At 39.5% G+C, this 26,959-nt stretch overlaps 3 protein-coding genes across 3 annotated transcripts; all 3 read left to right on the top strand.

The window, feature by feature from the left end:
• Positions 1-2,953: 2,953 nt before the first annotated feature.
• Positions 2,954-3,955, top strand: LOC121399714 (cyclin-O protein B-like). The gene has a single exon (XM_041581257.1). It carries the CDS (start codon positions 3,014-3,016, stop codon positions 3,953-3,955), a length of 942 nt encoding a protein of 313 aa, XP_041437191.1. The 5' UTR covers positions 2,954-3,013.
• A 6,021-nt stretch (positions 3,956-9,976) lies between these two features.
• LOC121399921 (cyclin-O protein B-like) lies at positions 9,977-11,619 on the top strand. The gene has a single exon (XM_041581915.1). The coding sequence runs from the start codon at positions 9,997-9,999 to the stop codon at positions 10,807-10,809; it is 813 nt and encodes a 270-aa protein (XP_041437849.1). The 5' UTR covers positions 9,977-9,996; the 3' UTR covers positions 10,810-11,619.
• Positions 11,620-14,420: 2,801 nt separating this feature from the next.
• utp11.L (UTP11, small subunit processome component L homeolog) lies at positions 14,421-24,707 on the top strand. The gene is given in 8 exon segments (NM_001093872.2): positions 14,421-14,528; positions 16,382-16,443; positions 17,072-17,174; positions 17,510-17,623; positions 18,301-18,394; positions 19,123-19,253; positions 19,957-20,067; positions 24,163-24,707. Coding segments are annotated over 8 exon segments (762 nt in total). The 5' UTR covers positions 14,421-14,465; the 3' UTR covers positions 24,247-24,707.
• The last annotated feature ends 2,252 nt before the right edge of the window (positions 24,708-26,959 follow it).

The raw sequence follows: 26,959 nt of genomic DNA, 5'->3' as shown, positions 1-26,959 counted from the left end.
CCAGTAGCACCCCCACTACTGGAATAAATTCCTCTACTTGGTTAAGCGCAATTCGCCACACAATTTTCCTTCGTGTATAACCCACCCACAGTCAATACAGCATTTCTACCAGGGTTGCCAGGTTTTCATTTCAAAACCAGCCAAAGACTATCAAAAAAGTAGCCACACGCCTCTTTAAAAGTAGCCCAAAAATAGCCAAATTCGTAAACCAAAAAAACTTAATAAAATAAAGCAAAGCAATAAGGGGCAGATTTTATCAAGGGTCAAATTTCGAAGTAAAAAATACTACGAAATTCAACCATAGAATTTAAATACTTTGAATTCGAATATCGAATTCGAACTTTTTTCATCGAATTTGGCTATTCTGCGGTTGAAGTAAAATCGTTCGATCGAATGATTAAATCCTTCGAATCGAACGATTCAAACAGTTTTGTCGTACGATCGAACGATTTTACTTCGACTTCAAAAAACTTAAAACTTAAAAAAAAAAAAAGATCTACCACAGAACCCACCCTTCCCCCCTGATCCTCAGGGGCAGTGCAGTTACAGGGGGGACAATCACACAGTCACAGTACAAATGGCTGCTCCTCCAAAAAGACCTTCTGCTGCCTAGTCCACTTTTTAACTCCTGTGTCTCCCCAGTCCCCACAAAAAGCACCCTTTCCACACAAGTACTCACAAACACACACTACAAACTCTTCCACTAACCACACACACAGCAGCAGCAGACAGAGCAAGAGTCGCACTCGCAGCAGAGTGAGCTGACCTGAGCAGTCAGTAAGGTGAGATATTCCAGGTGGCAGGCAGGCCGGCAGCAGAACAGAGCGGCAGGCACTCTCTTGACTCTCTCAGACGAGATTCGTCACCTGATGGTATTGTCTCCACCAATATTCAGCACTGCACACAAACACGCAGTCCAGTCCAGCCAGGCGAAGCAGCAGGAGGAGGGCCCGGGCCGTGACATCACTGCCATGGGCTGGGGTAGCACAACTCAGCAGCAGTAGTCTCTCTCCCTAGACAGTCTCCTCTCCACCAGTGAACTAACAGTGGCGTCACTAAAATTTACTTAACATTTGGGCCGGTTTTCAAAGCCCATTGGCAGGTTTGGACTTTGAAAACCCGCCTCTACAATTCAAAACTAGCCCAATTTGGCGGTAAACCCACCAACCTTGCAACCCTGTTTGCAAGTACAGGTATGGGATCCGTTATCCAGAAACCCATTATCCAGAAAGCCCAGAATTATGGAAAGGCTGTCTCCCATAGACTCCATTTTATCCAAATACAGGTAAGGAACCTGTTATCCGGGAATACTTGGGACCTGGGGTTTTCTGGATAACGGATCTTTCCATAATTTGTATCTTTATACCTTAATTCTTCTAGAAAATCATGTAAACATTAAATAAACCCAATAGGCTGGTTTTGCGTCCAGTAAGGATTAATTATATCTTAGTTCTGATGAAGTATAAGGTACTGATTTATTATTACAGAGAAAAAGGAAATCGTTTAAAAAAATCTGGATTATTTTGATAAAATTGAGCCTATGGGAGATGGCCTTTCCGTAATTCGGAGCTTTCTGAATAACGGGTTTTCCATAACTGTAATACTAATTGCAAAAAATTATTTCCTTTTTCTCTGTAGTAATAAAACAGTAGATTGTACTTGATCAAAACTAAGATATAATTCATCCTTATTGGAATCAAAACATATTGGGTTTATTTAACATTTACATGATTTTCTAGTAGATTTAAGATATGGAAATCCAAATTACGGAAAGATCTGTTATCCAGAAAACTTCAGGTCCCGAACATTCTGGATAACATGTCCCATAACTGTACTGTATGCAGTAAAACCCTATAAAAGCAGTCTGAGGCACCTTTCCTCTATTGTATGTAAATTGTTATAACTCTAAACACATAAAGGAATCACCAATGGGGTTCTTTCCAATCTACTCTATAGCATTGCTATAAGCACCATGTACCAGTATATGGTCTAAACTGGATTCTGGAGTCGTAAGATCTAACTTGGATTACTTTACCTGCCATTATCTACAATTCTATCTTTTTCCCCTAATGGCTAACAAAATGGAGAATCAGGCCTGTATTCGTGGAATAGCCACAAAGGCCTGTGCCCAGGGCTGCAAACCGCTCTGCAGTATCTCTATTTCCTTGTACCTACAGACACCTGGAGCACAGAGGACTAGATGTGCTTGATATTTTGAAAGTTATTTGACTCTGGGTGTCTGTAGATCCAAGTGCACCGTGTTTGATGGGGAACAGTAAGCGGCAGGCCTAGGCGTGTGTCATTTTTGAAGCTTAGACCATACCTAAATCAGATGCTTAAACTTGCAATCTTCCCATTTAACTGCAATGATGGGACATCTGTAAAGCAGCTTGTGAAGAAAAGGCATAAACCAAACCAAACATTAAATATTATACTGTGGTTACCAGATCATGTGATACACCAAGGGCACTTCAAACCCAATCAGTTTACAAAATGCACAGCCCTGCAACAAGGCTGTATCAGAAGTGTGATTGATATTCCAAGTGTTCCGCCACCGATTAGAATCAAGAATTACACCAGGCTTGTGTCCATTAGATGTTGGAATGTAATCCTGTTAAGAAAAAAAACAACAAATCCTAAAATATTTAAAACAGAAAAAAACAAAATGATGACACTCCACTAGCAGATATGTAATTATTTTGGTAAGGTACAATTGGCTTCTCATTGCAGAGGCCATTACAGTTGAACAACAACTAACACAGAGAAAAGCATTAAAAGTTCCTTCAAGTTTTTCTCATGATAGAGCTGTCCGGCCAATCAGTGTTGATCACATGCAGAAGCTGTAAAGGCTTTGCAGCAAATGTGAGATGAGAGAGACAGTTGGAGAGAGACAGTTGGAGAAAGACAGTTGGAGAGACACAGTTGGAGAGACACAGTTGGAGAGAGAGTTGGAGAGAGACAGGCTGTGCGAGAGAGAGAGAGAGAGAGAGAGAGAGAGAGAGAGAGACAGGCGATGAGACAGCGAGATACAGTGATGGATCTCTTTAATACTAAAAAGAGAAAGAGAGCGGAGAAAAGATCTGGACGCAGACAAAAGAAGACCAAACGTCAGCGTGACCAGCATGTGACCTGCGGACCTGTAATGGAGGAACCAACACCTGTACGGGACCCTTGGAACACCTTAAAAAAAATTGATGATTGCCTTCAGACCTTTGAGGAGTATGGACAAGAGGCCTACTTCTTTAATAAAGGACTGGAGAAGGACTTTTCACCATCAGGTTTCCTAGCAAACCAGCATGAGATAGATCCAACCCTTTGGCAGGAAGTCATCAACATCTTAATTAAAGTGCACAGGCACTTTTCATTTGACTTTTCTAACTTGAGCCTTGCAGTCAACTACATGGCAAGGTACATCTCCCACAGGCAAGTGAAAGCTACCATCTTGAAGCCACTGGGGGCTACCTGTTTGTATTTGGCCACAAAGATCATGCACAGAAATCGTCCTTCAGTAGAGGAGTTCCTGGAGCTGTTTGGGGAAGCATGTTACACACCTGAATACATTGCATATGTTGAGAAGAACCTTATATACCAACTTGAATTTCGGTTGCAAGCACCTACCATTGATTTTTTCCTTGAACACTTTTCCCTAATGAGAGTTTCCAGTGAGAAGTGTTCAAAAAGCAACATCACCAGAGCAGCCAATGCCCTTACAGCTGCCAGAGGAATAGCAGCACTGGCCATGTCAAAGTATGATTTCCATTCTTACCTACCATCTCTATTGGCTCAGTGCTGTCTTAAAGCTGCAGACCAAATACTTGGATATAACAACCCAGATGAAGAGTACCTTGGGGATTATCCTGCCCACCTCATGCAGGAATGCTTGGAAAAAACATTTCTCCTGGTGTCTGCAAACAAGAACTTCTTGCAACAACTAATGCCAGAAGTGTTCCCATAGTTGCTTCCAGAGCATTCAGGTAAGTAATATTCACATAAGCACACATTTATCTATACAGACTATGACAAAATCCAATCAACCCTTACTAACATATCTGCACTACACTCACCTACACTTGAATACACACATATCTGGATCACAGAAAGGGCAAGCATAACCATACTGATGAGTGGATCAGCAGGGGAGACAGCTGAAGTGGGAGACAGGAAAGTGGCCTACAACAACCTCTGGACACAGAGTGCCGCACTTTAACTGAACTGGAGCGTGCCATGGCTATATAGGAAAATGGAAGTTATCATCAGCTTTCTTTGTGTAGAAGTCTGTTTTCCTCTCTATACTTCTACCTTTTTTCCATTTGTTTATTTAACTCTGTTGGTCTATGAATCTGTGCTATATATATATTTGTCCATCTGCCACTCACAACTAATTCAGAAATATGTTTAATACACACAAGCACATATAGGCCACTCAGTTGACCCTGCATTCCTCTTCACTTGACCTGGGCAACTACAGAAGCCGGGGTCTGCAAGCTGCCCTCGAATGGAGAGGAATGCAACTTTCTCCTATCAGTTTAAATGTGCTCATGCGTATGCTTCTATCTTTCTGTCTGTTTCCCTCACCCTGCTTGCCTTTATTAAATATGGTGCATTGATCCTGGGAGCAAATCTGATTGCCATTATGGGGTCAGGAAGGAATTTTTCCCTCTAGTGAAGCAGATTGGGCCAAGCTTCACAGAGGTTTTTCGCCTTCCTCGGGATCAAAAAGCCCAATTTTTCTCATCAAAAATAAAGCTGTGAGTTACACAGATTAACATCTAAGCTGCTGTGTGTGTCTTTATTCTGGGTATTGGGGGACTTGGATTAAAGGTCTCATTTAGCAGGGGCAACATGGGAGAGGGTGAGACTGGATTCAATGAGCAATGATTTTTTTATTTGCCAGTCTGATTCTAGGCACTCCCACAAAATATCAATAACTTGGAGTAGCAAATACCAGCCCTCCTGCTTGTCCAACATGTTTAGCCCTTACACTGACAGATGAGAAGATGCCTGTGTGTAGAAAGCCTGTGCCTATCCCTGAAGGGTTACTGAGTTAGCTAAACTAGCCTAGGAATATTCTGAACAATAAATGTAGCTGTAGCAAGCAATACCAGTCAGTGGCTGAAAGGGCCAAACGTATTGCCCTGTATTAAAAAGGTATGGGTTAGAGATTCAAGGGTCATTCTTCCCCTTTACAAAGGTCTATCTAGAACATACAGGGCAGTTTTGGCCTCCAAACCTCAAATAAAATAAAATAGATTATTCTCTTCAGAAAAGAGTTGAGTTAACTCCAAGTACTTAATTATTTTTTGGCAGAAGAAGGATCATTGGGATTAAGCACTTATAATTTTCTCCATTAGAAACAGGGGCGGTCAGATAGGATGGTGCACAAATCCACACCATCACAAATATATCAAAGAAAGAAGTCCCTTTTGCTTGAAACTTTTCAATTCCCGTGGAAACTGTAGCTGGGATCTTATCAGAAATTATGGCAACTACTAACATGGTCTTCATAGAATTATCTCACTGGTCACTGTGTTGGGTGGCACAAATTATATTCAGCATGGAAAATATTACAATAAAAAGTATGCAAAGATACATTTCTAGATCCCTTCCTTTGCAACTGTTATAGTTACTGACTCACCATTCTAACATATTTCATAGGATTTCAACCGAGTGAAGAATGAGAGCCACCTAACAGTATAACTAGTGCATAATGCAGGTATTATAAACTGATGTGCGGATCAACTCAAAACCTGCAGGACCCATGGGCTAGGCAGGTTTGGGCCAAGAAATTCAGTGTCAGGTGGGTGGCGGGTCAAGCTCTTAGCATATTGCAAACCCCTACCCACCAGAGGTTGATTCTCCTCATCCATGATGTCACCAGAAGAGGTAGTGTGCAGGTAAGCAGTAGGACAGGGATAATTAAAGAGTGTGAAGACAAGTTGCCATAGAATATCACTTTCTATACAAGATATTACACTAAAAAAATAGTATTAAGATTGGGGATGTGGTCTTACCTGGCATGAAGTAAGTAATACAAGTAAGTAAATCGAACACCAGTCCAACAATCAACCAGTGCCTGAGTGGAAAAAGAACAAGCAGTATTCCCCCCAAATGTACTGTTTGCTAGGCAGCATAGAAGAAGGCAGCAGAGTAAAGTGAGATACAAAAGGGTGTCTATTTATCCTCAGCATCATCTTTCCATGCCATAACATATATGTTATGATAACATTCTATTGACAAGAAATCCTGAACAACAATCCTGCAGTGTAAAGGCTGTGGGCAGTTGATGTGCTGCTTAATAGTCTCAGTCAATAAACCATATCAAAGGGGTGTTTAACCTTTAAATTAACTTTTAGTATGTTATAGAATAGCTAATTCTAAGCAACTTTTCCATTGGCCTTCTTTTTATTTTTTTTTTCCAATTATTTGAAATGGGGTTTACTGACCCTGTCTAAAAAACAAATGCTCTGTAAGGCTACAAATGTATTGTTATTGCTACTTTTTACTTATCTCTCTATTCAGGCCCTCTCATTTTCATATTCCAATCTCTTATTCAAATCAAAGCATGGTTTCTAGGATAACTTGAAGCTTAGCAATTAGATTGCTACAAAAAAGTAGCCACACGCCACTTTAAAAGTAGCCCAAAAATAGCCAAATTCGTAAACCAAAAAATCTTAATAAAATAAAGCAAAGCAATAAGGGGCAGATTTTATCAAGGGTCAAATTTCGAAGTAAAAAATACTACGAAATTCAACCATAGAATTTAAATACTTTGAATTCGAATATCGAATTCGAACTTTTTTCATCGAATTTGGCTATTCTGCGGTTGAAGTAAAATCGTTCAATCGAACGATTAAATCCTTCGAATCGAACGATTCAAACAGTTTTGTCGTACGATCGAACGATTTTACTTCGACTTCAAAAAAAAAAAAAAAAAAATGCTGTAGAAGGTACCCATAGGCTAACATACCACTTTGGCAGGTTTAATTTGGTGAAGTATTGAAGTCGAAGTTTTTTTTAAAGAATATTCAAACTATTTTACTTTGAATCGAATTCGAAGTCGTAGTATCCTATTCCATAGTCGAAGTATCCAAAATACAGGCAGGTAAGGGGGACAGCTACTACACATTCGACACACAGGCTGCTGGAGCATAGGAACACAATCTATTGAAAAAACTGATGGAATTGAAAAGGGCAATGCTGCAGCTTTAGTAACCATACAAAGATCTACCACAGAACCCACCCTTCCCCCCTGACTCTCAGGGGCAGTGCAGTTACAGGGGGGACAATCACACAGTCACAGTACAAATGGCTGCTCCTCCAAAAAGACCTTCTGCTGCCTAGTCCACTATTTAACTCCTGTGTCTCCCCAGTCCCCACAAAAAGCACCCTTTCCACACAAGTACTCACAAACACACACTACAAACTCTTCCACTAACCACACACACAGCAGCAGCAGACAGAGCAAGAGTCGCACTCGCAGCAGAGTGAGCTGACCTGAGCAGTCAGTAAGGTGAGATATTCCAGGTGGCAGGCCGGCCGGCAGCAGAACAGAGCGGCAGGCACTCTCTTGACTCTCTCAGACGAGATTCGTCATGTGATGGTATTGTCTCCACCAATATTCAGCACTGCACACAAACACGCAGTCCAGTCCAGCCAGGCGAAGCAGCAGGAGGAGGGCCCGGGCCGTGACATCACTGCCATGGGCTGGGGTAGCACAACTCAGCAGCAGTAGTCTCTTTCCCTAGACAGTCTCCTCTCCACCAGTGAACTAACAGTGGCGTCACTAAAATTTACTTAACATTTGGGCCGGTTTTCAAAGCCCATTGGCAGGTTTGGACTTTGAAAACCCGCCTCTACAATTCAAAACTAGCCCAATTTGGCGGTAAACCCACCAACCTTGCAACCCTGTTTGCAAGTACAGGTATGGGATCCGTTATCCAGAAACCCATTATCCAGAAAGCCCCGAATTATGGAAAGTCTGTCTCCCATAGACTCCATTTTATCCAAATACAGGTAAGGAACCTGTTATCCGGGAATACTTGGGACCTGGGGTTTTCTGGATAACGGATCTTTCCATAATTTGTATCTTTATACCTTAATTCTTCTAGAAAATCATGTAAACATTAAATAAACCCAATAGGCTGGTTTTGCGTCCAGTAAGGATTAATTATATCTTAGTTCTGATGAAGTATAAGGTACTGATTTATTATTACAGAGAAAAAGGAAATCGTTTAAAAAAATCTGGATTATTTTGATAAAATTGAGCCTATGGGAGATGGCCTTTCCGTAATTCGGAGCTTTCTGAATAACGGGTTTTCCATAACTGTAATACTAATTGCAAAAAATTATTTCCTTTTTCTCTGTAGTAATAAAACAGTAGATTGTACTTGATCAAAACTAAGATATAATTCATCCTTATTGGAATCAAAACATATTGGGTTTATTTAACATTTACATGATTTTCTAGTAGATTTAAGATATGGAAATCCAAATTACGGAAAGATCTGTTATCCAGAAAACTTCAGGTCCCGAACATTCTGGATAACATGTCCCATAACTGTACTGTATGCAGTAAAACCCTATAAAAGCAGTCTGAGGCACCTTTCCTCTATTGTATGTAAATTGTTATAACTCTAAACACATAAAGGAATCACCAATGGGGTTCTTTCCAATCTACTCTATAGCATTGCTATAAGCACCATGTACCAGTATATGGTCTAAACTGGATTCTGGAGTCGTAAGATCTAACTTGGATTACTTTAACTGCCATTATCTACAATTCTATCTTTTTCCCCTAATGGCTAACAAAATGGAGAATCAGGCCTGTATTCGTGGAATAGCCACAAAGGCCTGTGCCCAGGGCTGCAAACCGCTCTGCAGTATCTCTATTTCCTTGTACCTACAGACACCTGGAGCACAGAGGACTAGATGTGCTTGATATTTTGAAAGTTATTTGACTCTGGGTGTCTGTAGATCCAAGTGCACCGTGTTTGATGGGGAACAGTAAGTGGCAGGCCTAGGCGTGTGTCATTTTTGAAGCTTAGACCATACCTAAATCAGATGCTTAAACTTGCAATCTTCCCATTTAACTGCAATGATGGGACATCTGTAAAGCAGCTTGTGAAGAAAAGGCATAAACCAAACCAAACATTAAATATTATACTGTGGTTACCAGATCATGTGATACACCAAGGGCACTTCAAACCCAATCAGTTTACAAAATGCACAGCCCTGCAACAAGGCTGTATCAGAAGTGTGATTGATATTCCAAGTGTTCCGCCACCGATTAGAATCAAGAATTACACCAGGCTTGTGTCCATTAGATGTTGGAATGTAATCCAGTTAAGAAAAAAAACAACAAATCCTCAAATATTTAAAACAGAAAAAAACAAAATGATGACACTCCACTAGCAGATATGTAATTATTTTGGTAAGGTACAATTGGCTTCTCATTGCAGAGGCCATTACAGTTGAACAACAACTAACACAGAGAAAAGCATTAAAAGTTCCTTCAAGTTTTTCTCATGATAGAGCTGTCCGGCCAATCAGTGTTGATCACATGCAGAAGCTGTAAAGGCTTTGCAGCAAATGTGAGATGAGAGAGACAGTTGGAGAGAGACAGTTGGAGAAAGACAGTTGGAGAGACACAGTTGGAGAGACACAGTTGGAGAGACACAGTTGGAGAGACACAGTTGGAGAGACACAGTTGGAGAGACACAGTTGGAGAGACACAGTTGGAGAGACACAGTTGGAGAGACACAGTTGGAGAGAGAGTTGGAGAGAGAGTTGGAGAGAGAGTTGGAGAGAGAGTTGGAGAGAGACAGGCTGTGCGCGAGAGAGAGAGAGAGAGAGAGAGAGAGACAGGCGATGAGACAGCGAGATACAGTGATGGATCTCTTTAATACTAAAAAGAGAAAGAGAGCGGAGAAAAGATCTGGACGCAGACAAAAGAAGATCAAACGTCAGCGTGACCAGCATGTGACCTGCGGACCTGTAATGGAGGAACCAACACCTGTACGGGACCCTTGGAACACCTTAAAAAAAATTGATGATTGCCTTCAGACCTTTGAGGAGTATGGACAAGAGGCCTACTTCTTTAATAAAGGACTGGAGAAGGACTTTTCACCATCAGGTTTCCTAGCAAACCAGCATGAGATAGATCCAACCCTTTGGCAGGAAGTCATCAACATCTTAATTAAAGTGCACAGGCACTTTTCATTTGACTTTTCTAACTTGAGCCTTGCAGTCAACTACATGGCAAGGTACATCTCCCACAGGCAAGTGAAAGCTACCATCTTGAAGCCACTGGGGGCTACCTGTTTGTATTTGGCCACAAAGATCATGCACAGAAATCGTCCTTCAGTAGAGGAGTTCCTGGAGCTGTTTGGGGAAGCATGTTACACACCTGAATACATTGCATATGTTGAGAAGAACCTTATATACCAACTTGAATTTCGGTTGCAAGCACCTACCATTGATTTTTTCCTTGAACACTTTTCCCTAATGAGAGTTTCCAGTGAGAAGTGTTCAAAAAGCAACATCACCAGAGCAGCCAATGCCCTTACAGCTGCCAGAGGAATAGCAGCACTGGCCATGTCAAAGTATGATTTCCATTCTTACCTACCATCTCTATTGGCTCAGTGCTGTCTTAAAGCTGCAGACCAAATACTTGGATATAACAACCCAGATGAAGAGTACCTTGGGGATTATCCTGCCCACCTCATGCAGGAATGCTTGGAAAAAACATTTCTCCTGGTGTCTGCAAACAAGAACTTCTTGCAACAACTAATGCCAGAAGTGTTTCCATAGTTGCTTCCAGAGCATTCAGGTAAGTAATATTCACATAAGCACACATTTATCTATACAGACTATGACAAAATCCAATCAACCCTTACTAACATATCTGCACTACACTCACCTACACTTGAATACACACATATCTGGATCACAGAAAGGGCAAGCATAACCATACTGATGAGTGGATCAGCAGGGGAGACAGCTGAAGTGGGAGACAGGAAAGTGGCCTACAACAACCTCTGGACACAGAGTGCCGCACTTTAACTGAACTGGAGCGTGCCATGGCTATATAGGAAAATGGAAGTTATCATCAGCTTTCTTTGTGTAGAAGTCTGTTTTCCTCTCTATACTTCTACCTTTTTTTCCATTTGTTTATTTAACTCTGTTGGTCTATGAATCTGTGCTATATATATTTGTCCATCTGCCACTCACAACTAATTCAGAAATATGTTTAATACACACAAGCACATATAGGCCACTCAGTTGACCCTGCATTCCTCTTCACTCGACCTGGGCAACTACAGAAGCCGGGGTCTGCAAGCTGCCCTCGAATGGAGAGGAATGCAACTTTCTCCTATCAGCTTAAATGTGCTCATGCGTATGCTTCTATCTTTCTGTCTGTTTCCCTCACCCTGCTTGCCTTTATTAAATATGGTGCATTGATCCTGGGAGCAAATCTGATTGCCATTATGGGGTCAGGAAGGAATTTTTCCCTCTAGTGAAGCAGATTGGGCCAAGCTTCACAGAGGTTTTTCGCCTTCCTCGGGATCAAAAAGCCCAATTTTTCTCATCAAAAATAAAGCTGTGAGTTACACAGATTAACATCTAAGCTGCTGTGTGTGTCTTTATTCTGGGTATTGGGGGACTTGGATTAAAGGTCTCATTTAGCAGGTGCAACATGGGAGAGGGTGAGACTGGATTCAATGAGCAATGATTTTTTTATTTGCCAGTCTGATTCTAGGCACTCCCACAAAATATCAATAACTTGGAGTAGCAAATACCAGCCCTCCTGCTTGTCCAACATGTTTAGCCCTTACACTGACAGATGAGAAGATGCCTGTGTGTAGAAAGCCTGTGCCTATCCCTGAAGGGTTACTGAGTTAGCCAAACTAGCCTAGGAATATTCTGAACAATAAATGTAGCTGTAGCAAGCAATACCAGTCAGTGGCTGAAAGGGCCAAACATGTATTGCCCTGTATTAAAAAGGTATGGGTTAGAGATTCAAGGGTCATTCTTCCCCTTTACAAAGGTCTATCTAGAACATACAGGGCAGTTTTGGCCTCCAAACCTCAAATGAGACATCAATAAAATAGATTATTCTCTTCAGAAAAGAGTTAAGTTAACTCCAAGTACTTAATTATTTTTTGGCAGAAGAAGGATCATTGGGATTAAGCACTTATAATTTTCTCCATTAGAAACAGGGGCGGTCAGATAGGATGGTGCACAAATCCACACCATCACAAATATATCAAAGAAAGAAGTCCCTTTTGCTTGAAACTTTTCAATTCCCGTGGAAACTGTAGCTGGGATCTTATCAGAAATTATGGCAACTACTAACATGGTCTTCATAGAATTATCTCACTGGTCACTGTGTTGGGTGGCACAAATTATATTCAGCGTGGAAAATATTACAATAAAAAGTATGCAAAGATACATTTCTAGATCCCTTCCTTTGCAACTGTTATAGTTACTGACTCACCATTCTAACATATTTCATAGGATTTCAACCGAGTGAAGAATGAGAGCCACCTAACAGTATAACTAGTGCATAATGCAGGTATTATAAACTGATGTGCGGATCAACTCAAAACCTGCAGGACCCGTGGGCTAGGCAGGTTTGGGCCAAGAAATTCAGTGTCAGGTGGGCGGCGGGTCAAGCTCTTAGCATATTGCAAACCCCTACCCACCAGAGGTTGATTCTCCTCATCCATGATGTCACCAGAAGAGGTAGTGTGCAGGTAAGCAGTAGGACAGGGATAATTAAAGAGTGTGAAGACAAGTTGCCATAGAATATCACTTTCTATACAAGATATTACACTAAAAAAATAGTATTAAGATTGGGGATGTGGTCTTACCTGGCATGAAGTAAGTAATACAAGTAAGTAAATCGAACACCAGTCCAACAATCAACCAGTGCCTGAGTGGAAAAAACAAGCAGTATTCCCCCCAAATGTACTGTTTGCTAGGCAGCATAGAAGAAGGCAGCAGAGTAAAGTGAGATACAAAAGGGTGTCTATTTATCCTCAGCATCATCTTTCCATGCCATAACATATATGTTATGATAACATTCTATTGACAAGAAATCCTGAACAACAATCCTGCAGTGTAAAGGCTGTGGGCAGTTGATGTGCTGCTTAATAGTCTCAGTCAATAAACCATATCAAAGGGGTGTTTAACCTTTAAATTAACTTTTAGTATGTTATAGAATAGCTAATTCTAAGCAACTTTTCCATTGGCCTTCTTTTTATTTTTTTTTTCCAATTATTTGAAATGGGGTTTACTGACCCTGTCTAAAAAACAAATGCTCTGTAAGGCTACAAATGTATTGTTATTGCTACTTTTTACTTATCTCTCTATTCAGGCCCTCTCATTTTCATATTCCAATCTCTTATTCAAATCAAAGCATGGTTTCTAGGATAACTTGAAGCTTAGCAATTAGATTGCTGGAATTGCAAACAGGAGAGCTGCTGAACAAAAAGTTAAAGAAAATATTTAGCATTAATGACCCTCTTGTAGGCAACAGTGAATAATATATGGTGCTGGTTTCACTTTGGGCTTAAAATGATCATTAAAATTACTCCTTTATTGGAATAGGATTTGAGTTCCCTATAGATCTGGTATGGTCCCTGTCTGTATTTAGCTGGTGATTTGGCCCCTTTAGTCCAGCTGGCAGCTTATCTTTCTGTGTATGGGACATTGTAATGGGTCTAACTCACTGATATATGGTTGAAAATCAGCTAGATGGGACAGGTTTAAAACTCCTTCAGGGCAAGGAGCACATCTGCTTTTTGATACTGCCCTTACCCCTAATGCTTGTATATTGTGGAAATATCTGCTTGTTTGGCAACCTTCAGTGTACAACCAGCTTTCCTCTCTCTCGCATGAAGCTCCAGAGACACGGTTTGCCTACCCCTGCTCTATCTATTTAGTACTGTGCTCTCTGCACCAGCGACATGAATACCCTCTTGCTTTGAAAAGGTGAGCGTCACCCAAACAAAATGAACTCGCCAAGCTGGTGATGCTGTTACATTCTATTTATCATTGGTAATATTTGAAGAGTCCCAAGCGAGCACAGCCAGTAGCAAAATCTACTAACCAATGACGTGTGCAGGCGCAGGGAGGTGACTTAATAAGACGGAGCAGCAAGCCGGGCCTCTACAATGCCTCCCCCCGACCTCCGGTACTCAGGGTCGGCGCCCCCTCTCGGCCGGGCTTGGTTCTGGGCGGATAGGCAAAACGGCATTAACAGGGACATTTGGGAGCTTCCTTGGGATCAGTTTGGGGTGCCCTATTGATGCGGTAGCGGCTAATTCCTATGCTTTCAACCACGTTCTAGCGATCACTCTCACTTCCTGTTAGAGAGGCGTCACTTCCGTTTCCCTTCTGGTCACGTGGGTCAGTGCGAGATCACAAAGTGGCGTGTTTAGCAAAGCAGGAATATCGGCAACATGGCTGCTGCATTTAGAAAAGCTTTGAAGTCCCGGCAAAGGGATCACAAGGAGAGATCTCAGGTGGGAATGGATGGGCAATGGGAAGGATTCCGGTATGGGGAGATACGTTCTAAGAATGCGGTTCTTTGGGGGTGGGAGTTGTAGTTTAGTGACATTTTGAGACCGTGTTATTGGGATAAGACATCAGTGAAATTGATTGACACTATTCTGCTGTACATCTACGCCAGTTCACCTGTCCCCATTATGGCGTATTGTACTTAGAAATCACTCGATCGTTTTCACACTTCTAAGTTACATTTATTGTAATTGAAACATGGATTTGCTAGAAGGTCTGAAGAACACAACCACGAGAGATGAATAATGAATACTATAATTTTAAGCTTCCTCTAACTACTCACTGTTTGTTGATGGCACACACTATAAAACATCTTCATTTGTGCTTTAGGCCCTGTGTCCCCAAAGCAAGTGTTTTTTTTTTAAATCCCTGGCAAGTTTTAGTTGAGATATATATATATATATATATATATATATAATATAGAGAGAGAGAGAGAGACAGACACTACTAAACAGCACATGGTTGTGTTGCTCTCCATCTATTTTTACTTTTGACTGTGGCTCCTCCGTTAAAAAAAAAAAAGGTTGGGGACCTGGTGATAAAAGGGCCCGTTTACTAAAGTGCGGTAAATTTGACATTACGTTTCCGCTTGTTATCGCTGCGACTAAGTTTACTAAACATCATAAGTCGTTGCGGTAACTACGTTGACAAACCAGCTTATGTTAGTGCTAATTTTAGCGAGTTGCGATTTTTCTGGTGACAAATTAAGTTTGCGAATGTTTATGCTATAAAATAGTCTTGTTTTATGGCATGATTCATGGCCAGATATGTATCTTCAAAACTGCTAAAACTTTATAGATATTATCAACAACATAGTAAACAGATTTCACTCAATCAAACAAGTATGCATCAAATAAATCCACATTTCAATACATCCAGTCACAAGAAATACCCCCTGCCAATAGACTCATATAAACAAGTTTTACCAATAAATCTGTGTGCATCATATAAATATAGTTTAAGCTAGGCTGACAAAGCCGTTGGTACCTCCTAGCTATAATAAATTGTCTTTCAGCTGAAAAAGCTGCTGTAGCAGCAGACAAAAGAATAATCCAAAACATCTTTAATTATCCTGTCACTTCTCTCTTCTCAAGGAACAGAATGATGGGTAAAACAAGGTGTTAAGGCATAGTTCCTGTCACCTTGAGAATTTTATGGCGAAAAAATAAATTACCGGCACTATATAGATGGTGGTAAAATTTTGCAAATATTCTGGTGTTAATTTTGTCTTTCGTACATTTCACTGTTTAGGAAACCAGGCATTAATGTGTATGTAGCATTATTTTCAGCAAATACAATAACTGGCGAAAACATATTCTTGCACAGAAAATGCGCAAATTCATATTTACCGCAGGCGAAAACATATTTGTCGACACATTTGTCTATATTTTGTGTGCATATTTTTACAGCACTTTAGTAAACGGACCCCGTAGTCCCCTTTATGCAGCTCTTGGGTTAAATACTTTAGGTGTCTGTGTGGAGTTTGTACGTTCTCCCTGGGTCCTAGTTTTTCTGCACGCTCTCTGTTTTTACTTGTTCGGTTAATTGGCTCTTGTTATTATCAGTATTATTACTATTGTTAACTTGTATTTATGAATCGCCAACATATTCCGCAGCACTGGAAGTATACACTGAACAAACAGATATAATTACAAAGCAGCCAATACAAGAGACAGAGTTTGCAATCTAAAATTGAAAGCCCCCCTAGTGTGTGTTTGTGTGTTTTTGAATGTGATTGGAAAACTGGATTATTATTATTCATGCTTAGAACTAAATGCTACATATTTCTATATTTTAGCCTGGTTTCCGCAAGAATCTAGGACTTTTGGAAAAGAAAAAAGACTACAAACTTCGAGCTGAGTGAGTAGATTTAAATCCATGTAAAGACTACACAGTACTTTAGAGAATAACAGTCATAATTGTCACACTGGGCTCCAGTACATGCCATTTACCAATGATGTAGAAATGGTGTTTGCTTCATGATCAGATATTAGGAGAGATGATCTGTGTAAGAACCTTTTTTTACTTGCTATGCATGATTTGTATTTATTTAAAATATGTTTGTAAAGAGCATTAACAGAGACGTGATTGCTTGAAGCACAAAAAAAAACAACCGAACCAAAATAAAAACGTTTTTACTTTGAGATTTCTTCTCACAGATGACATTTTATCACAGATGAAGCTCGGTGAATGCTTCTATTACAGAATGTAGATTTGTTAGAGCTGTGTAGCCACAGGACAGCGCATACTGGGGAATTGAAAGTATTTTGTCCCTGCAATGTTCCAGCTTGGCATATGGCAAAATGCTCACAGTTGCCTCTACTTTCCCTGAATAGTAATTGCCAACACTGCGCTTATAGGTCAGGTAGATATCGTTGAAACATAAATAAGTTTTAAGCAGTCTGATAAAGTAGTTGTATTGAGAAATAGTGTAACTGATGTGTAAAATATTTTCTTAATGTACGAATGCTATAACTGTACCATTCAGAGACTATCGGAAGAAAAGGAATACTCTCAATGCCTTGCGAAAGAAAGCCCTCGACAAAAACCCAGATGAATTCTACTTTAAGATGACATCATCCAAACAGGAGGTAAGCAAAGCTGCTGTGAATGAAAAGCTTTCTTTCGCCCATATCCTAAAGGAAACATCTGATACAGATTTGCATTTACCCGCTTTCCTTGCCAACAGGTCTTGGGATGAGCATGTACGCATTACAGAACTTTTTTTCCAAGATTTCTGTACTATGCATGTGCCATGCTAGTATTTCTGCATACTTTGTTGCATACTTTGGAGGCCTGCAGGGTCAGCAAACAGTGTTTGGGCTGGTGCTTGTTTGAAGAATAGAATTACCAACCCGGTGTATCGAGTAATTGACTAGAATTACTGTATTGGCCACCCCGGTTGAATTATTACTTGCTTTCACAGGATGGTGTCCATGTTATAAAGCAAAAGACTGAGGAGGTCACAGATGAACAGGCTAAAGTGATGCGGACGCAGGACATAAAGTATGTGGAGATGAAGAGAGTAGCAGAGGCTAAGGTGAGACCAGTGACATGAATATATATATATATTCAGTTTAGAAGAATGCCTTTGCTTATAATGATTTTTAAAAATAATATAAAGAAAACAAGTAATTGTGTGAAGTTTGAAAGTTACAGCGATGTGTCTGCTCAATGAAAAAAAAATGATACTAATTCACCTGTGTTATTTTGACTGCAAGGGGGGTTATTTACTAAACTCCGAATGCAAAAATAATAAAAAAAAATCGTGATTTTTTTTAAAATAAAATCTGACTTTTTAAAAATCACGAATTTCTCTTTATTTATTAAACCCCGAGGATGGGAAAAGTCAGAATCTGAAAATCCGGCATCTCAGACCTGTTGAAGTTGCATATAAGTCAATGGGAGAAGTCCCAATGATTTTTTGACATGTGGTGGGTTTTTGGCAATATTCTGAGGTTTTGGGTAAAAAAATCGTGAAAATCGGATGAAAGATCTGAAAAAATCATTAAAATCCAATTTTTCACGATTTTTTCCTGTAAATAAAATTTTCTGGAAATTGTATTAAAAAAATAAACCCAAAAAACCTGTGCGGATTTGGTCTGAGTTTTTTTCAGAAAATATTGAAATAAATTCGGACTTTTATAAATAACCCCCCAAGTGTACTGTGTTGGACAATAGCACCCATATAATGCATTTTATGATTGCTATTTGCAGAAAATCGAAAGACTGAAGTCTGAGCTCCATCTGCTGGAAACGGAGGGGAACCAAAGAAACACTCATACCTTTTTCTGTGACAGTAAGAAAGAAGGTAGGGCCATCTTTTCTAGGGTCCTTTCTCTCACTTATTGATTTCCCAAAAAGTCCCATGAATTTTTAGTATTTGGAATTTACAGATACTGGAGTAGTTGTAGATGTAGGGCAAATTCCCAACGTGCTGCACAGGTTATAGAATTGCAATATTGCTGGATTGGGGTCCTAGGATTCATATCAGTCAAGGTATTACCTGGAAGCAATTTTTACTTCTCTCAATGTGTAATTATTACATTTGATTAAATTGAGATTTATGAAATGACAACTTGAAGAAGGAATGTTGATCCTCTGACCTTTTTTTTAGTATGCACTGACAGGCACCTAATCCGCCTGTCAATGTACATACACTCTGTTTGAAGTTCAGTTGGAAAATACAAAAGTATACATTTTTGCAGTGGTAACTGTGTGACATGCCTGTCAATGCACACTAATGACAGGGCAGTATCTGCATGGTAGAGGTTCTGCTTATATTTAAGGATTAAGCGGTATTCTCACGTTTTTGTGTGTTTATTTTCTTAGGTGGCATGGCCAAAACATAACTAATATACATTTTTTATAACCTAAAAGTTATCAAGCTTTACATCTTTCTCTCACATCAATTACATTGCATGTGCCACAGCTGCCTTACTACCTAAACACACAGTTCTGCCACAAGGGAGGGGTAATAAAAAGCATTTCATTTAGTTTAAAAATATGATGTCAACCAAATGCTCTTTTGTTTTACAGTACTCCAGTTTGATCTGGCAGCTCAACTGAAAACAGCCCCAGAGCTTGTGAACAGAGTGTACAACAGACCTACATTAGAAACTCTGCACAAAGAGGCTGTAAAGGGAGAAGCAACCCCCCAGCAATTGAAAGTGAGACATTCATGTTTTTTTGCATAGGATAATAGACACTGGTGGAGTGTGATTACTCGATGGTATAGAATATGCAGTGAACTTGTGATTGCTTGTGAGTTGTGATGGAGGAGCTATGGGTCTATTATGTTGATGAAAAAAAAAACATATACAGCAAGCTTCAGGGAAAGCTATGTTAATGGGAAATTAAGGTGGTTTTACTTTGTGGCCAGTTATTGTAATGATATCTATGGGAATGCACTAGTGTGAAAAAATAAAAAAGTAGTTAAAATTTTCATCCTACCATGAAATATATATTTTTTAAATAAAAATTAAAACTGGAATGGTATAAGCATTTATATAAAACATCTCCGATATTAGGTTAAAAGTATTGCTTGCATTTTTGTGGCTTTTTAAGATGCCACCTTTACTATTTAACAACTAATCCTACGCAAGAGGCATCCACCTTCAGCTGGTCTCTCCACTCTTTACAAGCTTTCTATCTGGTGCATATAAAGCAGTCTCAGATGAAATTCTGCAGCTCCACATTGGGGAGAATTGTCCTTTGATGAGGTGATTTTACAATTGTGTGTCATTTGGCACAATGGTGGCCATGAATGGGGATGGGGAAAGTATGATTTTAGTACCATGCTTAAAAGATATTATGTGAAACTTTGTTCAAAGTCCCGTACTAATCCTCTGTATCCTTCTTTTTTTATACCAGCGACTAGCAAAAAAGAGACTGCATGAATATGATGTTCTAAAGCAGCGAATTGAACGAGAAAGGAAAATGTTTGTCATATCTCAGAAGATACAGTCACGAAAAGACTTGTTGGTAAGGAATGTTTTCTAATTATTCAAATAAATTCACAAAATGCATTTTATTCCCCCCAGATTTTGATGCAGCTGTTGCCACTGTGCCAAGGCATAAATACTTTGTTGTGGGGCCCTTGTGTTATGAAATGGTTATGTTTCTAAAAAGTTATAAAAGTGCACATAACTTAAGGGGTTGTTCACCTTTCAATTAAATTTAAGGGGCCGATTCACTAACTTCGAGTGAAGGATTCGAAGTAAAAAAACTTTGAATTTTTGTGCTCCTCGATTATCGAATTGGCATAAATTCGCCTGAGTAGAATGATTCGAATAGATCGAGCGCAAAAACGCTGCGACTATTCGCCATTCGATAGTCGAAGTACTGGATCAAGCGCAAAAACGCTGCGACTATTCGCCCATTCGATAGTCGAAGTACTGTCTCTTTTAAAAATACTTCGACTGCCTACTTCGCCACCTAAAACCTACCGAATTGCTTTAAAAGCCTATGGGAAAGTCCCATAGGCTTGTTTTCCAAGTTTTTGATCGAATAAAAATCCTTCGAGCGAATATTCGATCGAGCGCCTATTCGCCTGGCGAATATTCGCCAATTCGACTATTCGCCAGCGCGTAAATTCTCCCGAATTGCCTATTCTATTCGATTCTATTCGATTCTATTCGATTCTATTCCCCAGTCGAATTTCGAGGGATTTAACCCCTCGAAATTCGACCCTTGATGAATTTGCCCCTTAGTATGATGTAGAGAATGATAGTCTGAGACAATTTGCAATTGGTTTTAATTTTTTGTTATTTAGCTTTTTATTCAGTTTGTAATTTCAGAAATCTGTTTGCTAGGGTAACAACTACCCTAGCAACCACACATTGATTTGAATAAGAGGCTTAGGAAAGGGCCTGAATAGAAAGATGAACAATACATTTGTAGCCTTACATTAATTTATGGATCGTGGTTCCCATCTGAAAGCTGGGATGAGTCTGAAGAAGAAGGCATATAATTCAAAAACGATACAAAATAAATAATGAAGACCAATTGAAAAGTTGTTTACAATTGGTAATTCTATAACATACTGAAAGATAATGGTAAAACCCCTAAAAGTGGGTGGTATTGCAAGTAGGTGTTGCTAAAATAGGAAGTTGAGGTATACCATACCATCACTCCACTTTTTTGAGCAACTTTGTCAGTGGTGTGGCTTTTGGTAAACAAGTTTGAAAAGATCTTGGCAATTTGCGATTAGGGACATAACACTTCAGTTGCATGCAAGGGACTATAGCGCAAATACACAATACAATATTTCTTAGTTATAATCATCTGTGCATAACTGCAGGGGGCTCTTTTAGGTAAATGCAATTTAATTTTAACGGAGAGGCAATTTGGAGTGTTTTGTCTTCCCTCATACATATCACTCTGTGCCATTACCCTTGGAATACCCTGGCAGCAAGTAGAATATGATTACTTCAATGTTTGTAAAGGCTTCAAACATACTACGTGCAGTTGTGTGTGGTGGTGCTGTGTTCTGTGGACCCTTGGCGGAACTGCACACACTGAATTAGTGAGAAAAAGGGAAAATTCAACACCAATTTACTGGAATTTTCCTTTCCTGGGACTATACATGGCAGAATTCACTCATGGGCTATTCCCATCACTGATAGCTGATAGGACAGAATCAAAAGAATAATTAGCACCCCAATAGACCTATGTATAGCTCCACCCCTTCCCCCTCAAAAGAGTCTTTGTATTTTAGCAGTTAAAGGAGAAGGAAAAGTTAAAACTAAGTAAGCTTTATCAGAAAGGTCCACCTAAACATGCCAGTAAACCCTCAAAGTAATGCTGCTCTGAGTCCTCTGTCAAAAGAAGCACTGCATTTCTTGACTTCTATTGTGTACACATGGGCTTCTGTATCAGACTTCCTGCCTTCAGCTTAAACCTCCTTGCTCTGGGCGTGAGCATGATCAGTTTGCTCCTCTTCCCCCCCCCCTTCTCTGCTGTAATCTGAACCCAGAGCTATAAGTGAGCAGGGAGAGACTGTCGCAGCTGCTATCCTAAACAAACAGAGCGAACTTATAGAGCTTTTTACTCAGGTATGGTAAAACATTCTACAGAATAAATATAGCATTCTAGCTTGCACTATTGCAGTTTATCTATTGGCAATAAAATGCCTTTATAGCTTTTCTTCTCCTTTAAATCCAACATCCAAAGATCAGTTTAATTTAGACTAAATATGGTATTATACGGCACCAGACTATGATGTGCTTCTACTAGCTGTATTGCTATTCAAAAATGTAAGCATTATTGTACAGTGACAATATGATCTAACATGCAGAAGTACAAAGTATTATACATGTATGGTATGCGTTATCCGGAAACCCATTATCCAGAAAGATCCAAATTACAAAAAAAATACTTCATTACAAATAATCCAAATTTTTAAAAATGATTTCCCTTTTCTCTATAATAATAAAACAGTAGCTTGTACTTGATCCCAACTAAAATATAATTAATTCTTATTGGAGGCAAAACCAGCCTATTGGGTTTATTTAATGTTTACGTGATTTTCTAGTATACATAAGGTATGAAGATCCAAATTACGGAAAGAGCCATTATCCGGAAAGCCCCAGGCCCTGAGCATTTTGCATAACGCGTCCTGTAGCTGTAATATGTATCGCAATGAAAATAATTGCAGTGACTGAAATAAACATAGCATATAATATAATTTAGAAAATGGCAAAGCATGCTACTCACTGTATTAACGGATGAACAGAATTAATGCCTTATAGTGCTAAGCTTTGTTACCCCTTGTCTAACTATAATGGACGTTGTATGGATATAGTAATACTTACCTTGCGATGATATAGTAAACTTACACTAAACAGAACAGGGACACAGCAACGCTTTAACCTGCAGCAATTACCCTAAACTTAGCAGATTGTATTGCCTGAACTGCCCTTAATACAGTATTAATTTACTGAATATAGCAGACATATCAACTTTAAGCTTTACTGAGCAAAAGTACACTATTAATATTCTGAAATTGCAGAGGTATAGTATTGCTAACCTGTGATAATACCGCATTAATATACTAAGCATACCAGGTATAACGACCTAAACCTGCAGTTAATGCACCAAGCATAGCACCAACCTACAGTTAATACACCAAGCATAGCATAGGCATATCAACTTTCACAAGCAGTATGTTTCAATAAAGTATTACAACACTGAAAATAACTGAAACAGAGCATAGTATTGATAACCTGCAATACTACAATATTAATATACTCAACATTGTGGAAACAGTGGTCAGTCTAACCATAGCTGAATTAAGTGGGTTATTGGAAATTCCTTTCATACAGTACTGACATAACTTACCTGATATCCCAATCTTTGCACTCCTTGTACCACCTCGCTTACCAAAAGGATTACCCCAACCTTAGTTTGGCAACAGTTTTTTGCTTTGCTTTTCCAATGAAGGAAAATACGCAAAACTGTTAAGAGAAAAAAGAAAGCCAATTTAAGGTTTGGAAAAGAGATGTCAGGGAAATAGTAAATGCCACTGCTACCTGCCCAGCCATAATGGCATAAGCATACATGGTATCTGCAAGTGGAACATTTCAGTCCCCAATGCTTAATAGAGACCGTAAGGATGCAAGTGTAACAAAATGCTCTTCAGACAAACAGAGGCTTGACTTTCTCTGTTGTGGGTAGTCATAAACTGGGGCCAAGTAAGCCTAAAAGAAAAATTCTTACCTGAAAAACAGGTACACCCATCTGCTTCTGAGGACAGAAAAAGACACTTTTGATTGGAGGGGTGGATCTGTATATGAGTGTGTTACGGTGATTGCAAGTAGTTGGGATGAGCAGAAGCAAAAGCAAGGGATTGGGAAATCGGAACATGCAGGGGAACAGCTAAATGAAAAAGGAGAGAAACGGCAAGAGACTAATAAGTGGAATAGGTACTTCAGAGACAGGAAAGGAGAGAAACTGAGGGTATAAAGCGAGAATAGAAAGAGACCAGGGAACAAGAGTGTACAGAAGCAATGTATGTAGAATGAAGTCTTGTGTCAGTGTTTCATAATAAAAATCTAACATCTCTTCTTTCTCTCACAGGACAAAAGGGAGAAAGTTAAAGTTAAGAAAGAAACTGTGGATTCCCCAGCAATATACAAGTTTAAAATGCAACGTCAGCGATAACTGTGGCTTAACAGAGAAAACAGCAAGCGGAGAATTAAACTAGATTCCCTTTTCTACAGTACAATCTAATAAAACATAGTGATGGAGTCTAGGGATGGGCGAATTTTTTCGCCTTGTTTCGCCGAAAAAATGACGCCCATAGATTTGTATGGTGGCATGCGTAAAAAAAAAAAACGCGCGTCAAAACAATTTCGCCGCGCGACAAATTTTTTTTTGACGCCTATAGATTTTAATGGGCGTCTGCGACATTTCGCCGGTGACGAATTTTTGGCGAAGCGAAACGGGTCAAATTCACCCATCCCTAATGGAGTCCAAAAAACACTTTTTCTACTGTGGAATTTGTTTATTGTATAGTCTGTTCAGTAACATGAAGCTGGAGTCTGTACAGCCTATTTGCCAAAATCCATTTTTTTTTTCTGGTCAACAAGTACAACTTTATGTTCATTAATAAATGTATACCATGGTGATAATAAAAGTGACCTCTCTTTATTTTTGCTTGACCAAAAAAAATATCCCATTGTAACCTTTCTGTTGGCTGTGTAAGATGCTAAATGGGTGGTGTGCCCTCACCCGTTAGATATTGTAATGGCCATGCTGGTGTGAAGTGTTGGACTTCTCAAATGTAATTATGTTCATCTTTTCGAAAATAATCGAAAAGGTTTTTTTCATCTGTTTTACAAATAACTTGCCTGCTAGGTCAGCAACCTTTCAAAATAGTGAAAAAAAAAGATTCACTGTGACTGACTTGTCTCCTCAGCCAAAGTAAAGACACCCACCCACCCACACACTCATGTATATACCTTACTCATATATGCCAAAAATGCCAGCCTATCGAAAAAGTTTTTATATAATATAATAAGGGTTTTTCGAGCATCTTAAAAGTGTTTGTCAAGGTGGATGATTTGAGGATAAAACTATTTTAAACAGATACAATACCGTTGAATGGTATTTGGACCATGGATCAATGTACAAAGTTCAGGGTGTTTTTGGAGAGTGCTAAGTGCATTTGAAAACATTTGCATTCCAATAAGAATCTTTAAGCATTAATTTACAACAGTTTTCCCTTAGAGGAATTGTTGAGTGTAAAAATAAAAATTGGTTAAATAGGCTGTGCAAAATAAAAAATGTTTTCAATATAGTTGGTCAAAAATGCAATCTATAACGGCTGTAGTGACTGGATGTGTAACATAATAGTCAGAACACTACTTTTCAGCTCTCTTGGTTTCCACTGACCTTTCCCAATCCTCTCTGTATGCATTGGCCTCTCCTCAAGATTTTGCTGAGCACTTCAAAAGCAAAATTGACATTATCAGAAGTGACATTACTAAATACCCCTAGAAATTCACTGCCCTTCCGCCACACTCCCTAGTTTCTTTTGTGCTCTCGTCCGTGCCTGAAGAAGTCTCAAAACTTCTGGCTTCCTCGCACCTCACTACCTTCTGACTTTATTCCATTCTTTCCAAATTTCTCTGCAATTGCAATTCCACTCTAATCAAAGCCTTAACTTGTCTATTTAATCTCTCATTCACATCTGGAATCTTTCTTGACTAAAAACCTGCAACGTATCTCTCTGCTACCATTCGTCTCTAAACTACTTGAGGACCGAGTTTATAACCAACTAATGCTATTCTTCCCTGACAATAACCAGCTGGACCACCTACAATCCAGTTTTAGGCAACAACACTCCACTGAAACTGCCCTAACCCGATTAATTAATAACCTCCTTTTGCTTGGCATTCGTGACTCCCCATCCTTGTCCTCTTCTTATCTCACCTATAGATGGCACCACTGTTTTGTGAGCCTACTACACTGTAAAACTGGCCATAGACACAAAGATTTGATCGTACGAATTAAGGATTCGTATGATTTTTGGACCAGTCCCTACATTTTTCGTCCGGCGGAGATTGGTCGTTTGGTCGATCGGACAGGTTAAATGATTTCTGTTGGCTGCCGATAATATCTCTGCATGTTTTGCCGATCGTATGATTTTCAGAGGGAGACTGTCACCAGCTTTGGTCGGACATAATTTTTGTACGATTGCTGTCAGGGGCAGAACATCGGCTGATCTGTTCTTTTCTACTTTATTTGATCTGAATGGTTAGTGACAGGTCGGGATATGGGAAAGTCCGATGGTGCGATGATTCGTACGATCGGATCTTTGCGTCTAGGGCCAGCTTAACACTAGATAATCAGTAGCAAGTGTAACATCTAAAGGTGCATTGTCGTTACCTACATGCAATAGTAGCTATGGCCTTTAGAGGTTGTCAAGCACTAGGTATTGCTAAGGTACTGTTTCTAACCTGTAAATAATGATAACCAATTGAAAAGCTTCTTAGAATTGACCATTCTATAAAATAATAAAATTTGCCTTAAAGGTGAACAACCCCTTTAAAGCAAATAAGGAATAAAAAGACATAGTGGTACCTTTAATTTACCAGAGTAGCTCCAGAAATTTCATGACATTTAGCCCCTCCAATTCCACTCCTGAATTATCAACATTTCCAAACTTATTAGAGAAATGCATAAACTTGAGGAGGAAAAAAACGATTTGATTCCTAACTTTTTACAGCAAAGTAAAAAAACTAGATAATTAGGCTACCTGTAACACAGTCTAATACGTATATTTAGAACTGTCCCTTATCTGTGATGTACTTTCCTCGTGAGGCAACTTCGGAAAACGAAGCGCCGCATGTGCTTAAGCGCAGGCGACTTT

This window comes from Xenopus laevis, chromosome 2L, assembly GCF_017654675.1.
Source record: "Xenopus laevis strain J_2021 chromosome 2L, Xenopus_laevis_v10.1, whole genome shotgun sequence".
NCBI classification, from domain to species: Eukaryota; Metazoa; Chordata; class Amphibia; order Anura; family Pipidae; genus Xenopus; species Xenopus laevis.
This window is presented reverse-complemented; position numbering and strand designations above follow the sequence as displayed.

Excerpts from the sequence above, each read along its gene's own strand:
- LOC121399921 (XM_041581915.1), top strand. The coding sequence starts at position 9,997 with ATGGAGGAACCAACACCTGTACGGGACCCTTGGAACACCTTAAAAAAA.
- LOC121399714 (XM_041581257.1), top strand. The coding sequence starts at position 3,014 with ATGAGACAGCGAGATACAGTGATGGATCTCTTTAATACTAAAAAGAGA.